The 18,413-nt window shown below is 42.4% G+C and overlaps 1 protein-coding gene across 1 annotated transcript in view; it reads right to left on the reverse strand.

The window, feature by feature from the left end:
* Positions 1 to 11,002: 11,002 nt before the first annotated feature.
* Positions 11,003 to 18,413, reverse strand: part of LOC139460221 (TBC1 domain family member 15-like) — a 33,591-nt gene continuing 26,180 nt past the window's right edge. The window contains exon 12 of the mRNA XM_071241730.1: positions 11,003 to 13,985. Within this exon, the coding sequence (XP_071097831.1) occupies positions 13,820 to 13,985 (166 nt within the window). The 3' untranslated portion in view covers positions 11,003 to 13,819. The remainder of the gene's footprint in view (positions 13,986 to 18,413) is intronic.

The following is an 18,413-nucleotide window of genomic DNA, read 5'->3' on the forward strand; positions in this document are numbered from 1 at the left end:
TGTATACATCCGTCTACCTACCCCTCCCTGTATACATCCATCTACATACCCCTCCCTGTATACATCCATCTACCTACCCCTCCCTATATACATCCATCTATCTACCCCCTCTGTATACATCCATCTACCTACCCCTCCCTGTATACATCCGTCTACCTACCCCTCTCTGTATACATCCATCTACCTACCCCTCCCTGTATACATCCGTCTATCTACCCCCTCTGTATACATCCATCTACCTACCCCTCCCTGTATACATCCGTCTACCTACCCCTCCCTGTATACATCCATCTACCTACCCCTCCCTGTATACATCCATCTACCTCCCCCTCCCTGTATACATCCATCTACCTACCCCTCCCTGTATACATCAATCTACATACCCCTCCCTGTATACATCCATCTACCTACCCCTCCCTGTATACATCCATCTACCTACCCCTCCCTGTATACATCCATTTACCTACCCGTCTCTGTATACATCCATCTATCTACCCCTCTCTGTATACATCCATCTACCTACCCCTCCCTTTATACATCCATCTATATACCACTCCCTGTGTACATCCATTTACCTACCCATCTCTGTATACATCCATCAATCTAACCCCTCCCCCACCTCTGTATACATCCGTCTTCCTATCCCTCTCTGTATACATCCATCAATCTACCCCTCCCCGTATACCTCCAACCACTTACCCCTCTCTGTATTCAAATGCCTTTGTACAACGTCAACATGTGACAGTCGAGGTCCAAAATTTTATATTTGTATCTATGATATCAAATTAAATATATCGACTTTATTAGGTACAATAACTTTACTAGAAATCTACCTGTGCGATTCTTATTTGTACATCCAACTACCCCTTATCTATAATCACCAAGGTATTCCTCTATAAATGAAAACACTAAACCCACTTTCATATCAAATACAGCACCTTCCTTCAGTGTTTTCCTGTTGTCATGTGCATTCCAATTTGGCGTATTGAGGTCACGTGTTTGTGTCGGTCTTCCAACCTTTAAATATAGCTTGACAGCCTTCTTTAAACCGTTGCGTGTCTCTTCAGGGATTGTGAGTTGAGTTGAGACTTGAGCCCCAGTCTTGGTGTAGCTATTATAACTTGTAAGTTTATCACTCGGGGAATCGGGTTTGAAAACCCACTGTGCAGCCATGTATTCAAGCCGACAGAGGGTGCATCAAACAGTTTTCCGCGTGGGATAAACCTACAATGAATATATTTTATTCCTATGTTTATCATCTACAATCTGTTTAAGTTTAGGTTATGTGCATCACGAACTTAGAACCTAGAAAAGAGATGTTTACACTGTTACATAGGCATCAAAATGTCATTCAAACATTTTACATAAAAGGCACGATAAACACGGGTGGGTGTTTTGGTCTTTTTGTTCGTGCACTCGGGTACTTGGCCGCGTAAGATACATATATTCATCTATAACGTTGTAGCTTGCTACCATGTCCTGATCACAATAGCAGATCAAGATACAGCCTGTTATTTCACAGGTCTTTGGGTACATTAGTATAAAGCTGAACCAAATCTACCTGCGACAATGTTGCCTATACACCGGTCAGGGAAACCGAAACTAGGTGGTTCCCCTTATTTAAATATGTGAAAAGTATTTTATTTTGCTTCGAAATAAAATATTTCCGATAAAATAAGAGCCGATTTGACAACAAACTGACACAATAACATAGTTTCTGCCTCTGGTGTGCGTATTAAATTTAAAGAGTGTATTAAATCAAAAGAGTGTTGCCGAGTGTGAGCGGTTGTGAAGCGGGTGTTTGAGCGGGTGTTCGACCGAGCGGAGACAAGGAAGTTAAACTAGATACATGGGATAAGTGTTTTACCATGATGACTTCCCAACTATGCCCGCTACTTCTGTGTCCTATGTTCAGCTAGTACAGTGTCTATGTATCTGTGGTCGTCGTTAAGTGGTATAACAGTCAAATAGCACAGTAAACGCACTGTTGTAATGCTATTGGCCACATACCTGTCGCTTTGATAGTCATGTTCCGGGTGATTTTATTACAAAAACATTATGCTACATTTACCACATATATGACGACTAACTTCAGATGCTACGATGTGCATGTGATTAGCGTGACTTAGTAATACTTTACTCACCGTACAACGAGGTTAATATCCCTTAATTCAATGCATCAGTCACAGTTCAAACAGCACAAAGCCACGAATTTCTCAAAGGAAGTATATTACAAATCGACCGGTGTCCATAGACACATTTCCCTACCGTCATTGTATCCCTCGTATTTTAAGATATGTGTGTGTTAGTTATGTGAGGTGAGGTGAAATGGGGTTTAACGTCGCGTTCAAGATTATTGCACTTATAAAGCGACGTGCATGCACGTGTATGTGTGTGTGTGGCTGCTTGTACTAGTCCGGTCTGATGCCGATTTATAGTGCTAGCACACTGAGATACCATGCCGCAGTTTAACATGAATACCCCACTCAGACACAGTATACTGACTCCGAGTCGACCAGTCCTTGTTTTAGCCCCTTAATGCCGAGCGTCAGACAGGGTAACAACAAGTACCATCTTTTAACGTCTTTTGGTATGACGCGGCTAGGGATCGAATCCCGGACCTTCCGCTGTCCGGGCGGACGCTCTACCACTAGACCACGGAGGCGGTCTGTTAGTTATGTAATGTCACACTGAGCACTATTGCAGCCACATAAGGGGGAAGTGTAACAGGATTGAGTCGGGGCCAGACAAACCAGTGATTGATAATATTTGCATCGATCCATTTGTTTGTTTGTTTGTTTGTTGTTTAACGCCGAACTCAGCAATATTCAAGCTTTATGACGGAGGTCTGTAAATAATCGAGTCTGGGCCAGACAATCCAGTGATTGACATCATGCGCATCGATCCATGCAAATGGGATACGATGACATGCATCAACCAAGTGAGCAAACCTGACCAACCGATCCCGTTACGGCAAGCTTGAGTGCATCGATCCATGTAACTGGGACGCGATGCTCTGCAACCTACCAAGTCCCCGAGCCTGACCAACCGATTCATTTAGTCGCCTCTTAGAATTGAGTGAGTGAGTATGTTTTTACGCCGCTTTTAGCAAAATTCCAGCAATATCACGCCGGGGGACACCAGAAATGGGCTTCACACATTGTACCCATGTCGGGAATTGAACCCGGGTCTTCGGCGTGACGAGCGAACGCTTTAACCACGAGGCTACCCGACCGCCCCTCGCCTCTTAGTCTCAGAAGGCTTTCATTGAAGTTTTGTTTGTTTTTGAACGCCTCACTCAGCAATAATGCAGCTATATGATGGCGGTCTGTGCAAGTGTCGAGTCGGAGCCAGACAATCCAGTCATTGATAATATGTGCATCATCCATGCATTTGGGTCACAATGACGTCATCAACCAAGTCACCGCCTCTTACCATAAGATAAGGTTGATGGCGACCTATATTCTTACTCAGCATCAACCAGTCACCCAGAGTCCACACGGGTGTGTTGATGGAAAGGGAACACAGACTGATTTCATGCCCACCCTTCGTTCGTGTATGACGATATATAGTCACTTCGATTCCGTTACTAGTTATTCTCAGGCGACGCTCAGTGTGTGCGATCTGTAAAGGCTTACAGGGTCCACATTTGTGCGTGACGGTTGTTAACAGTTGACGCTTTCAAACAATGGTGTTGCATGAAATTCAATGGAACTTTGATAAATTGTTGGCGGGAAATCCATTAATTTGTTCCGCCGTGGTCTTTTATACAATAAAGGTTCAGGGCGCTCACTTTGTGGACAAGGAGTTGTATTCATGTACCAGTTGTCTCCGTGTATCAGTTATATTCATGTATCAGTTGTCGCCATGTCTATCAGTTATATTCATGTACCAGTTGTCGCCATGTGTGTCAGTTATATTCATGTACCAGTTGTCTCCGTGTATCAGTTATATTCATGTACCAGTTGTCTCCGTGTATCAGTTATATTCATGTACCAGTTGTCGCCATGTCTATCAGTTATATTCATGTACCAGTTGTCTCCGTGTATCAGTTATATTCATGTACCAGTTGTCGCCATGTGTATCAGTTATATTCATGTACCAGTTGTCTCCATGTACCAGTTGTCCCCATGTACCAGTTGTGTACCATGTACCAGTTGTCTCCATGTACCAGTTGTCTCCATGTACCGGTCGTCTACATGTACCAGTTGTCACCATGTACCAGTTGTCTCCATGTACCAGTTGTCACCATGTAGCAGTTGTCACCATGTAGCAGTTGTCACCATATACCAGTTGTCACCATGTAGCAGTTGTCTCCATATACCAGTTGTCACCATGTACCAGTTGTCTCCATGTACCAGTTGTCACCATGTACCAGTTGTCTCCATGTAGCAGTTGTCACCATGTAGCAGTTGTCACCATGTAGCAGTTGTCACCATGTAGCAGTTGTCTCCATGTACCAGTTGTCACCATGTAGCAGTTGTCACCATGTAGCAGTTGTCACCATGTAGCAGTTGTCTCCATGTAGCAGTTGTCACCATGTACCAGTTGTCACCATGTACCAGTTGTCACCATGTAGCAGTTGTCACCATGTAGCAGTTGTCTCCATATACCAGTTGTCTCCAGGTACCAGTTGTCTCCATGTACCAGTTGTCTCCATGTACTAGTTGTCACCATGTACCAGTTGTCTCCATGTAGCACATGTACCAGTTGTCTCCATGTACCAGTTGTCTCCATGTACCAGTTGTCTCCATGTACCAGTTGTCTCCATGTACCAGTTGTCCCCATGTACCAGTTGTCTCCATGTACCAGTTGTCTCCATGTACCAGTTGTCTCCATGTACCAGTTGTCTCCATGTACCAGTTGTCACCATGTACCAGTTGTCCCCATGTACCAGTTGTCTCCATGTACCAGTTGTCTCCATGTTCCAGTTGTCTCCATCTACCAGTTGTCTCCATGTACCAGCTGTCCCCATGTACCAGTTGTCTCCATGTACCAGTTGTCTCCATGTACCAGTTGTCTCCATGTACCAGTTGTCTCCATGTACCAGTTGTCACCATGTACCAGTTGTCTCCATGTACCATTTGTCTCCATGTACCAGTTGTCTCCATATACCAGTTGTCACCATGTACCAGTTGTCTCCATGTACCAGTTGTCTCCATGTACCAGTCGTCACCATGTAGCAGTTGTCACCATATACCAGTTGTCACCATGTAGCAGTTGTCCCCATGTACCAGTTATATTCATGTACCAGTTGTCACCATGTACCAGTTGTCTCCATGTACCAGTTGTCACCATGTAGCAGTTGTCTCAATGTACCAGTTGTCACCATGTACCAGTTATCTCCATGTACCAGTTGTCCCCATGTACCAGTTGTCTCCATGTACCAGTTGTCACCATGTACCAGTTGTCACCATGTACCAGTTGTCCCCATGTACCAGTTGTCTCCATGTACCAGTTGTCTCCATGTACCAGTTGTCACCATGTACCAGTTGTCTCCATGTACCAGTTGTCCCCATGTACCAGTTGTCTCCATGTACCAGTTGTCTCCATGTACCAGTTGTCTCCTTGTAACCAGTTGTATCAATGTACCAGTTGTCTCCATGTACCAGTTGTCACCATGTACCAGTTGTCTCCATGTACCAGTCGTCTCCATGTACCAGTTGTCCCCATGTACCAGTAGTCACCATGTACCAGTTGTCTCCTTGTAACCAGTTGTATCATTGTACCAGTTGTCTCCATGTACAAGTTGTCACCATGTACCAGCTGTCTCCATGTACCAGTTGTCCCCATGTACCAGTTGTCTCCATGTACCAGTTGTCCCCATGTACCAGTTGTCTCCTTGTAACCAGTTGTATCATTGTACCAGTTGTCTCCATGTACAAGTTGTCACCATGTAGCAGTTGTCTCCATGTACCAGTTGTCTCCATGTACCAGTTGTCCCCATGTACCAGCTGTCTCCATGTACCAGTTGTCTCCATGTACCAGTTGTCACCATGTACCAGTTGTCTCCATGGACCAGTTGTCCCCATGTACCAGTTGTCTCCATGTACCAGTTGTCACCATGTACCAGTTGTCCCCATGTACCAGTTGTCTCAGTGTACCAGTATTTGATGTATTCATGTACCAGGTATCACAACTAAATAATGCCTTGAAATATTTTTATTAAAGATGGAATGTGTAACATCTTATATCTTCACACAAGTCCTTCACATGAAATACACAGCGACCCACACACGTGAAGCACACAGTACAAATACTCATCATCATCATCATCATCATCATCATCACCATCATCTATGTACAACATTCAGTGAGCAGGAATGAGGCACAGAGGACATGCAAGTTGATATCAATCTCACATTTCAGGGACGACTTGTTACTTGAACATGTGGAAGATGTTTCCTTCAAGAGTATAGAGACATGACATACATTCAAAAGCACAGACACACTGTTGACAAACATACAACACTGTAATAACGGTACTAATAGCCTCAATACAGATGCTAACATGCTATTTCCATTGTCAAGCGCTAGCTGTAATGTTTTCGCTTTGAGAAAAAAGTCACAACTCAATGTCTGCATTGATAGTATGCACCCTTTCACACAGCTATGAACAAGAAAAGCTTAAAAACTATTAGGCTAAGTAGGAGGCACTTAAAGGTTGTGAGCTGTTAATATGCTAGCTATGTGACGAGAGTTGTAAATATTCAGTTCGGGACCATACAAACCCATGATTGATATCATGGGCAAGGATCAACAGCACCAAGATGTCATGACCATCAAATTAACCAGTCACCATCCTGCCCACCTAATCCACTATAGATTGCTGGCGACCCAATGAAGTCCACTTTTAGTAAGCTCTATACATCGATGTGAGGGGGGCAGGAGTGGCCCAGTCATCAAAGGCACGGCGATTCGCTGTGCAGAGTTGCGTCCCTTGGGCACGCCAGAAACCTATGATTGTGGGTTTGAATCCCGGGTCACCACGATTATGATTCTAGGTTTGTCAGCACCATACCCGTGTTCGTGGGTTTCACCGAAGAGGTAAACGTCTGAGACCTGCACCACTTCGGTCTTTCCTCCCACATTAAGCTGACACGCCACGATTTAACTGGAATACTGTTAAAATCGGCATTAAATCCCAACTCACTCACTCGATGTCAGACCTAAGATATTCCAAAACATACATAACGTTCCCAAAGGTCAATTTTAACAAGGAATAGCCATAGAAATGAGGCACCCCTCATAAAGATTACTTGCAGTTTGGTTCAGATGTTGGTTACGGGATGCTACAGGAATTATCTGGACTACAAGCTCAATAGCTTTGGCAGCCAAGTTACGAAAACATAAAATTTGTTCCAAAATTTTATTTTTTATTTTTAGATTTAAAAGTATTTTAACTACATGTATTCAATCCATTTATGTAAAACTAATGACATTTCAATGGTCCTGTTATTAGAGAAAAATAAATCATCTCTGCAAAGCCATAATATGATTACAACTATCATAACAAATTTGGGAATTTTGTTTTTCCAGTTCTAACTGACATTTGCTGCAGACTCAGGGCTGAATATCGGCCTCTGAGCAGGTCTAGATAAATCCCTGGTTGCTGGTTTTAGACGTCTACCTGTTTAGCGAACCCACAATCATTGGTATAGTGATGACAAACCTAGAAACATAATCGGGGCAAACTGGGATTCGAACCAACAATCAGGTCTCTGCCTCACCTAAGGGATGCAACTGTGCACATCAAATTGCAGCACCCTTGACATTTGTCCAGGATTTGAAGGATTTCAACAAGACTTGAATGTGACATAACATGACACTATGGTACTATCACTACAGACAGTATACACTGAAGGAACCTTTCAACAAGACTTGAATGTGACATAACATGACACTATGGTACTATCACTACAGACAGTATACACTGAAGTATACCCATAGACAACAAGAATAATCATCAAACAACATACCGCATTCAACGTAATAAGCGCCCCGCTCTAATAAGTGCCCACAGCGACATTTTCTAAGATAGTGAACTAGTGAACAATAGTGAACAATCCCAATTAGCACCCCTTCCGATTGATCAATGTACACACGACTTATCTAATCGCGTATAATACGCACTCGTGTGTTATATGCACCCTTAATTATGGGCATTTAATTCTGGAAAAGTATATCTGTCGTACATAAACATTTCAGGCTGTCAGCATAAACCACAAAATTTATCTTTCAACTCGTTTTTTTTCACCAAAATAACATTCTAATAAGAACCCCCCTATTTCTAATTTTGAGATCTCCCTGGGCGCTTATTACGTCGAATACAGTAATTACCCTGGCTCTGTGCACAAATCTTGAAATAAAAGGACAAGTTTCAAGACAGACATATTTGATTCAAACATTTCAAAATGCCCTACAGACAGAGGTACAGTCTCATCATGCTTATGACAAGGTTGATGTTGGCGCCAAGTTCTGTCAAGATGTTTTGTCATCCTCTTGGGAAGGAATCTTGTAATTATGAAACTTACAATGTTGAAAGAAAATAATGGATATTATTTATAAAAGTGGCACAACTTTACTATTCGGCTACTTATTTTTTATTTTATGTTTCACGAGACTGCAAATAAAGAAACAGATTATAGGACACGCTGATTGCCATTGCCCGACAATATTTACAAGAGTATAAATGATGGGGCGTCATCTATAATTACACAATGTGTTTAATACTAGTCCAGATATTTTCAAGGTGTGTCATCCAATACACCTGCAGTGTCGTCACTTGACAACGAGACTCTAGGTTTACCCGGAGATACACTGAGGGAGTACAGGTATTAATAACTCTTATCTTGCATCAAGATACTTGTTACTGAAAGGGCAATTTGTTCCCATTACCCTGCTAACAGATAAGATACAAATTTCATGTACCACGCTGTGAAATGCCAAACTTCTTATCAATGCAAATACAATGATATGATTATGTTGTTGAGTGAGTTGGGTTTAATGCCACTTTTAACAGTATTCCAGTCATATCATGGCGTGTCAGCTTAATGTGGGAGGAAAGCCCGAAGTGATGCAGGTCTCAGACGTTTACCACTTCGGTGAAACCCACGAGCACGGGTACGGTGCTGACAACCTAGAAACATAATAAGGGGAAACCGGGATTCAAACCCACAATCATAGGTTTCTGGCGTGCCCAAGAGACTCAACTCTGCGCAGCCAAACGTGGCGCCTTAGACGACTGGGCCACCCGCGCCCCCTGATTGATTATGACCGAGCATGATCACCTTATGGTCACTACTTACTACATACAAGGGTTGCTGAAGACCAATTCTGACCCAGGTTTCCATGGTGCAGAGAACAAATACACAAAAGGTTTGGTGTTCGTAAAGTCGTAAAATCGACACTCTTCAATAAATGTCATGTATGGATTTCTGTAAAAAATAATCTTGACACTGCAATAAGGGTTTTCCTATTGTGTCCAACACTTATAAATAAATGGAATAAAAAAAGCCCCATGGCTACTAGACATGATGTGGGGTAATTTATAACAATAATGAAATCACAGAGTTTGCTCACTTTAGGGATGACACTAGTGATGAATCTTACGTTGTGGGTGAGTGAGCAATGTTTGCAGTCTGCAGTATTCAAGCAGTATCACAGCGGCTTGTGAATGAGCCTCGACCAGGCAAACCAGTGATTAATAGAATGAGCATCGATCTACACAAATGGCAAATCTGTGATTGACTTCATGATAATCGATCTATGCAACTGACCAACCAGTAACTGGCATCATGAGCTTGCATCTACACAAATGGCAAATTAGAGATTGACATCATGAGCATCTATCCATGCAAATGGCAAACCAGTGATTGACATCATCAGCATCAATCTACACATTTGGCAAACCAGCGATTGATAGAATGAGCATCGATCTACACAAATCTGTGATTGACTTCATGATTATCGATCTATGCAAATGACCAACCAGTAACTGGCATCATGAGCTTTCCTCTACACAAATAGGAAATTAGTGATTGACATCATGAGCACCGATCTACACAATAGGCAAATTAGTGATTGACATCATGAGCACTGATCTACGCAATTGGCAAATCAGTGATTGACATCATGAGCTTGCATCTACACAATAGGCAAATTAGAGATTGACATCATGAGAACTGATCTACACAATAGGCAAGTTAGTGATTGACATCATGAGCTTTCCTCTACACAAATAGCAAATTAGTGATTGACATCATGAGCACCGATCTACACAATAGGCAAATTAGTGATTGACATCATGAGCACTGATCTACACAATAGGCAAATTAGTGATTGACATCATGAGCACTGATCTACACAATAGGCAAATTAGTGATTGACATCATGAGCACTGATCTACACAATAGGCAAATTAGTGATTGACATCATGAGAACTGATCTACACAATAGGCAAATTAGTGATTGACATCATGAGAACTGATCTACACAATAGGCAAATTAGTGATTGACATCATGAGCACCGATCTACACAATAGGCAAATTAGTGATTGACATCATGAGAACTGATCTACACAATAGGCAAATTAGTGATTGACATCATGAGAACTGATCTACACAATAGGCAAATTAGTGATTGACATCATGAGCACCAATCTACACAATAGGCAAATTAGTGATTGACATCATGAGAACTTATCTACACAATAGGCAAATTAGTGATTGACATCATGAGAACTGATCTACACAAATGGCAAATTAGTGATTGACATCATGAGAACTGATCTACACAATAGGCAAATTAGTGATTGACATCATAAGAACTGATCTACACAATAGGCAAATTAGTGATTGACATCATGAGAACTGATCTACACAATAGGCAAATTAGTGATTGACATCATGAGCACCGATCTACACAATAGGCAAATTAGTGATTGACATCATGAGCACCGATCTACACAATAGGCAAATTAGTGATTGACATCATGAGAACTGATCTACACAATAGGCAAATTAGTGATTGACATCATGAGCACTGATCTACACAATAGGCAAATTAGTGATTGACATCATGAGAACTGATCTACACAATAGGCAAATTAGTGATTGACATCATGAGAACTGATCTACACAATAGGCAAGTTAGTGATTGACATCATGAGCACCGATCTACGCAATTGGCAAATTAGTGATTGGCATCATGAGCACTGATCTATGCAAATGCCAAATTAGTGATTGACATCATGAGCACTGATCTACACAATTGGCAAATTAGTGATTGACATCATGAGCACCGATCTATGCAAATGCCAAATTAGTGATTGACATCATGAGCACCGATCTACACAATTGGCAAATTAGAGATTGACTTCATGAGCACCGATCTATGCAAATGCCAAATTAGTGATTGATATGAGCACCGATCTATGCAAATGGCAAACCAGTGATTGACACCATGAGCATTTATCTACGCAAATGACAAACCAGTGATTGACGTCATGAGCAAAGCTTCCTGCATCTGCACCTGGACACAGTGATGTGTCATCCACCATGTCACAGAGCCCCATACTTAAACTTGAGTCATATAACTTAAGCTTATGACATAATATCTGAATAATTTCTGCTTTAAACATCTTGTTACTGTGTCTAGAGTTACTGCAGAAGGTTTTACTGTTGAAAACATGAAGGGTTCAGAAACACACCTTCACAAAAAAAAACTGGGTAAACTGTTCCAAATGCCTTGTATTACCGTACATTGTTAAAATCGGTAGGTCATGGTAAAAAATTATGTTCCTGGTGTCTGACAGGCGCTTGTGGAAACATATTTTTCAGTAGAACTGAACATATGAACAGACCGATACTTAATGGACAGTAGGATTCACGGGTGGTCAGGCTCGCTGACTTGCTTGATGTATGTCATCAATCCCAATTGCGTGGATCGATGCTCATGATGTCAATCACTGGATTGTCTGGTCCAGACTCGATTATTTACAGACCGCCTTCATATAGCTGGAATATTGCTGAGTGCGGCGTTAAACAACAAACCAACCAACCAACCAACAAAATAATCCGAGGGTATTATCAATCTCAATGAAAGGAAGAGGAAAAACCAGTTCTTGGTAGAAAGACATTCGCTGAGGAGGAAGATGAGTCAAAGTGTTGTTCTTGTTGGTAACCTTCACTTCCAAAGGGCACATCTAAACATTTGAGTGAGTGAGTGAGTGAGTTGGGTTTAACGCCGCTTTTAACAGTATTCCAGTTATATCACGGTGTGTCAGCTTAATGTGGGAGGAAAGCCCCAAGTGATGCAGGTCTCAGACGTTTATCACATCCGTGAAACCCACGAGCACGGGTACGGTGCTGACAACCTAGAAACATAATCAGGGTGAACCGTGATTCAAACCCACAATCATAGGTTTCTGGCGTGCCCAAGGGACGCAACTCTGCACAGCGAATCGCGGCGCCTTAGATGACTGGGCCACCCGTGCCCCCTCTAAACATTTGAAAGAGAATTACATTTTTATCACTGACAAACACTGAAAATGAAATTAACCAGAACCAGCATTCTAAAACATATTTGTTTCCAGGATTAAGGGCATAAATTGGTGGAATTTTTGGGTAAAAAAAATAATTAATTAAACAATGTTTTTGCATGTGGAACTGGCTGTCACCTACAAAGTTTATTGTGTGAATATTCATTCGAATCTGTGGAAAGACCTCTTTGAAACAAATACACACATGATAGATATTGTGAATATTCACTGGAATCTGTGGAAAGACCTATTTGAAACAAATACACACACAATACCTATGGTGAATATTCACTGGAATCAGTTCTAAAACCTCCTTCAAACAAGTACAAACAAAGTTACATGGTGAGGGAGTGAGTTTAACACTGCTTCAACAGTTTAACAGCTATATCGCGGCGTGTCAGCTTAATGTGGGAGAAAAGCCCCAAGTGACGCAGGTCTCAGACATTTTCCACTTTGGTGAAAACAATGAGCACGGGTATGGTGATGACAAACTGGGATTCAAACCCACGACCATGTACATATATGTATACATATACATATCTCCCGATACATATTGTGAATATTCTTTGGAATCAGTGATAAAACCTCTTTCAAACAAATACACATATGATACATATTGTGAATATTCTTTGGAATCAGTGATAAAACCTCTTTCAAACAAATACACATATGATACATATTGTGAATATTCACTGAAATCAGTGAGAAAACCGTTTTCAAAGAAATACACACATGATACTAAAACCTCTTTCAAACAAATACACATAACACATAGCATGGATATTCAATGATATCCGTGAAAAGTCTGAACGATGTTTGTATTTACAATGTCAACAAACATGTGTTTTCATTTTAGCAAGTGATACACAAGATACAAACAACAGGGAGTTATCTAGGATTCTAAACTTAGCGTCCCTGGAACAATTGTGTTCTGTTGGGATTTTATCTAAATTTTTATTTTTCAAATTGAGAGGTATGTAGTCATTGTATTTTGAGATTGCAATTATACAAAATTAAGCATTAAAACCTTTTCCTCTTTAAGGGTCTTGTTGAAATGTAGGTTACATCTACAAATATTAGTAATATAAATTAAACAAACACTAATTATTAGTTATATAGATTAAAATAAATTGGGAATTTTGTTATTCCAATTTGAGTATTCTTAATGACAATTGCTGCAGAGTTGGGGTCTGATACTGGCCTCTGAACAGGTCTAGATAAATCCCTGATAATAAAATTACATGAACCTTGACAAACATGACAATCAAGACGTGGCTTCATTGAGTATTTCCTTTCAGCTTGTTAAGTAGCTTCTGTTGTAGAGTCATCTCCTCCTTAGGCGTGTCCTCCACCAGGTGGAAGCTGTCCTCCACCGTCTTACGGCAGTACATGAAAAACAGCCGCTCTGACTTGGTCAGGATGTCGTCCAGCTCAAACTTCAACCTGGAACACAACGGCTGCATCATTGTCTAAGACGTTCATGCATTTCCAGCTGTGATACACCCAGCAGAATAGACACTAGTGCCTGTTTAATACACATCAGTCATTATGAATTATTGTAGAGACTTACGATTAGTCATAATATAGAAATGGAGGAATCACTTGATCTGTTGATTATGGCCCCTTCAGATTTGGGTGATCTCTCCAACTTAAACCATGTTATGGTTGATCTACAAGGTCACAGACCCATTGACACAGGTGAATACCATCCCAGTGTCCTTACAGTCAAACAGACAGACAGACTGACGTTGATCCACAAGATCACAGACCCATTGACACAGGTGAATACCATCCCAGTGTCCTTACAGTCAAACAGACAGACCAGACTGACGTTCATCCATAGGGTCAAAGACCCATTGACACAGGAGAACACCATCCCAGTGTCCTTACAGTCAAACAGACAGACCAGACTGACGTTCATCCACAACATCACAGACCCATTGACACAGGTGAATACCATCCCAGTGTCCTTACAGTCAGACAGACCAGACTGACGTTCATCTACATGGTCACAGACCCATTGACACAGGAGAACACCATCCCAGTGTCCTTACAGTCAACCAGACAGACAGACTGACGTTCATCCACAAGATCACAGACCCATTGACACAGGTGAATACCATCCCAGTGTCCTTACAGTCAAACAGACTGACCAGACTGACGTTCATCCACAAGATCACAGACCCATTGACACAGGTGAATACCATCCCAGTGTCCTTACAGTCAAACAGACAGACCAGACTGACGTTCATCCACAAGTTCACAGACCCATTGACACAGGTGAATACCATCCCAGTGTCCTTACAGTCAAACAGACAAACCAGACTGACGTTCATCCACAAGATCACAGACCCATTGACACAGGTGAATACCATCCCAGTGTCCTTACAGTCAAACAGACAGACCAGACTGATGTTCATCCACAAGATCACAGACCCTTTGACACAGGTGGAAACCATCCCAGTGTCCTTACAGTCAAACAGACAAACAAGACTGATGTTCATCCACAAGATCACAGACCCATTGACACAGGTGAATACTATCCCAGTGTCCTTACAGTCAAACAGACAGACCAGACTGACGTTCATCCACAAGTTCACTTACCTATTGACACAGGAGAACACCATCCCAGTGTCCTTACAGTCAAACAGACTAACCAGACTGACGTTCATCCACAACATCACAGACCCATTGACACAGGTGAATACCATCCCAGTGTCCTTACAGTCAAACAGACAGACCAGACTGACGTTCATCCATAGGGTCAAAGACCCATTGACACAGGAGAACACCATCCCAGTGTCCTTACAGTCAAACAGACAGACCAGACTGACGTTCATCCACAACATCACAGACCCATTGACACAGGTGAATACCATCCCAGTGTCCTTACAGTCAGACAGACCAGACTGACGTTCATCTACATGGTCACAGACCCATTGACACAGGAGAACACCATCCCAGTGTCCTTACAGTCAACCAGACAGACAGACTGACGTTCATCCACAAGATCACAGACCCATTGACACAGGTGAATACCATCCCAGTGTCCTTACAGTCAAACAGACTGACCAGACTGACGTTCATCCACAAGATCACAGACCCATTGACACAGGTGAATACCATCCCAGTGTCCTTACAGTCAAACAGACAGACCAGACTGATGTTCATCCACAAGATCACAGACCCTTTGACACAGGTGGAAACCATCCCAGTGTCCTTACAGTCAAACAGACAAACAAGACTGATGTTCATCCACAAGATCACAGACCCATTGACACAGGTGAATACTATCCCAGTGTCCTTACAGTCAAACAGACAGACCAGACTGACGTTCATCCACAAGTTCACTTACCTATTGACACAGGAGAACACCATCCCAGTGTCCTTACAGTCAAACAGACTAACCAGACTGACGTTCATCCACAACATCACAGACCCATTGACACAGGTGAATACCATCCCAGTGTCCTTACAGTCAGACAGACCAGACTGACGTTCATCTACATGGTCACAGACCCATTGACACAGGAGAACACCATCCCAGTGTCCTTACAGTCAACCAGACAGACAGACTGACGTTCATCCACAACATCACAGACCCATTGACACAGGTGAATACCATCCCAGTGTCCTTACAGTCAAACAGACAGACCAGACTGACGTTCATCCACAAGATCACAGACCCATTGACACAGGTGAATACCATCCCAGTGTCCTTACAGTCAAACAGACAGACCAGACTGACGTTCATCCACAAGATCACAGACCCATTGACACAGGTGAATACCATCCCAGTGTCCTTACAGTCAAACAGACAAACCAGACTGACGTTCATCCACAAGATCACAGACCCTTTGACACAGGTGAATACCATCCCAGTGTCCTTACAGTCAAACAGACAGACCAGACTGACGTTCATCAACAAGTTCACTTACCTATTGACACAGGAGAACACCATCCCAGTGTCCTTACAGTCAAACAGACAGACCAGACTGACGTTCATCAACAAGTTCACTTACCCATTTACATAGAACACCATCCCAGTGTCCTTACAGTCAAACAGACAGAACAGACTGATGTTCATCCACAAGATCACAGACCCTTTGACACAGGTGAAAACTATCCCAGTGTCCTTACAGTCAAACAGACAGACCAGACTGATGTTCATCCACAAGATCACAGACCCATTGACTCAAGTGAACACCATCCCAGTGTCCTTACAGTCGAACAGACAGAATAGACTGATGTTCATCCACAAGTTCACTAACCCATTGACACAAGTGAACACCATCCTAGTGTCCATACAGTCAAACAGACAGACAGACTGACGTTCATCCACAAGTTCACTTACCCATTGACACAGGTGAATACTATCCCAGTGTCCTTACAGTCAAACAGACAAACCAGACTGACGTTCATCAACAAGTTCACTTACCCATTGACTCAAGTGAATACCATCCCAGTGTTCTTACAGTCAAACAGACAGACCAGACTGATGTTCATCCACAAGATCACAGACCCTTTGACACAGGTGGAAACTATCCCAGTGTCCTTACAGTCAAACAGACAGACCAGACTGACGTTCATCCACAAGTTCACTTACCTATTGACACAGGAAAACACCATCCCAGTGTCCTTACAGTCAAACAGACTAACCAGACTGACGTTCATCCACAACATCACAGACCCATTGACATAGAACACCATCCCAGTGTCCTTACAGTCAAACAGACAGAACAGACTAATGTTCATCCACAAGATCACAGACCCTTTGACACAGGTGAAAACTATCCCAGTGTCCTTACAGTCAAACAGACAGACCAGACTGATGTTCATCCACAAGATCACAGACCCATTGACACAGGTGAATACTATCCCAGTGTCCTTACAGTCAAACAGACAGACCAGACTGACGTTCATCAACAAGCTCACTTACCTATTGACACAGGAGAACACCATCCCAGTGTCCTTACAGTCAAACAGACAGACCAGACTGATGTTCATCAACAAATTCACATACCCATTGACATAGAACACCCTCCCAGTGTCCTTACAGTCGAACAGACAGAACAGACTGACATTCATCCACAAGGTCACTTACCCATTGACACAGGTGAACACCATCCCAGTGTCCTTACAGTCAAACAGACAGAATAGACTGACGTTCATCCACAAGTTCACTTACCCATTGACTCAAGTGAACACCATCCCAGTGTCCTTACAGTCAAACAGACAGACCAGACTGACGTTCATCAACAAGTTCACTCACCCATTTACATAGAACACCATCCCAGTGTCCTTACAGTCAAACAGACAGAACAGACTGATGTTCATCCACAAGATCACAGACCCTTTGACACAGGTGAAAACTATCCCAGTGTCCTTACAGTCAAACAGACAGACCAGACTGATGTTCATCCACAAGATCACAGACCCATTGACTCAAGTGAACACCATCCCAGTGTCCTTACAGTCGAACAGACAGAATAGACTGATGTTCATCCACAAGTTCACTAACCCATTGACACAAGTGAACACCATCCTAGTGTCCTTACAGTCAAACAGACAGACAGACTGACGTTCATCCACAAGTTCACTTACCCATTGACACAGGTGAATACTATCCCAGTGTCCTTACAGTCAAACAGACAAACCAGACTGACGTTCATCAACAAGTTCACTTACCCATTGACTCAAGTGAATACCATCCCAGTGTCCTTACAGTCAAACAGACAGACCAGACTGATGTTCATCCACAAGATCACAGACCCTTTGACACAGGTGGAAACTATCCCAGTGTCCTTACAGTCAAACAGACAGACCAGACTGACGTTCATCCACAAGTTCACTTACCTATTGACACAGGAG

The sequence above is a fragment of the Haliotis cracherodii genome, unplaced genomic scaffold, assembly GCF_022045235.1.
Source record: "Haliotis cracherodii isolate W230 unplaced genomic scaffold, xgHalCrac1.p SCAF_14, whole genome shotgun sequence".
Taxonomy (NCBI): domain Eukaryota; kingdom Metazoa; phylum Mollusca; class Gastropoda; order Lepetellida; family Haliotidae; genus Haliotis; species Haliotis cracherodii.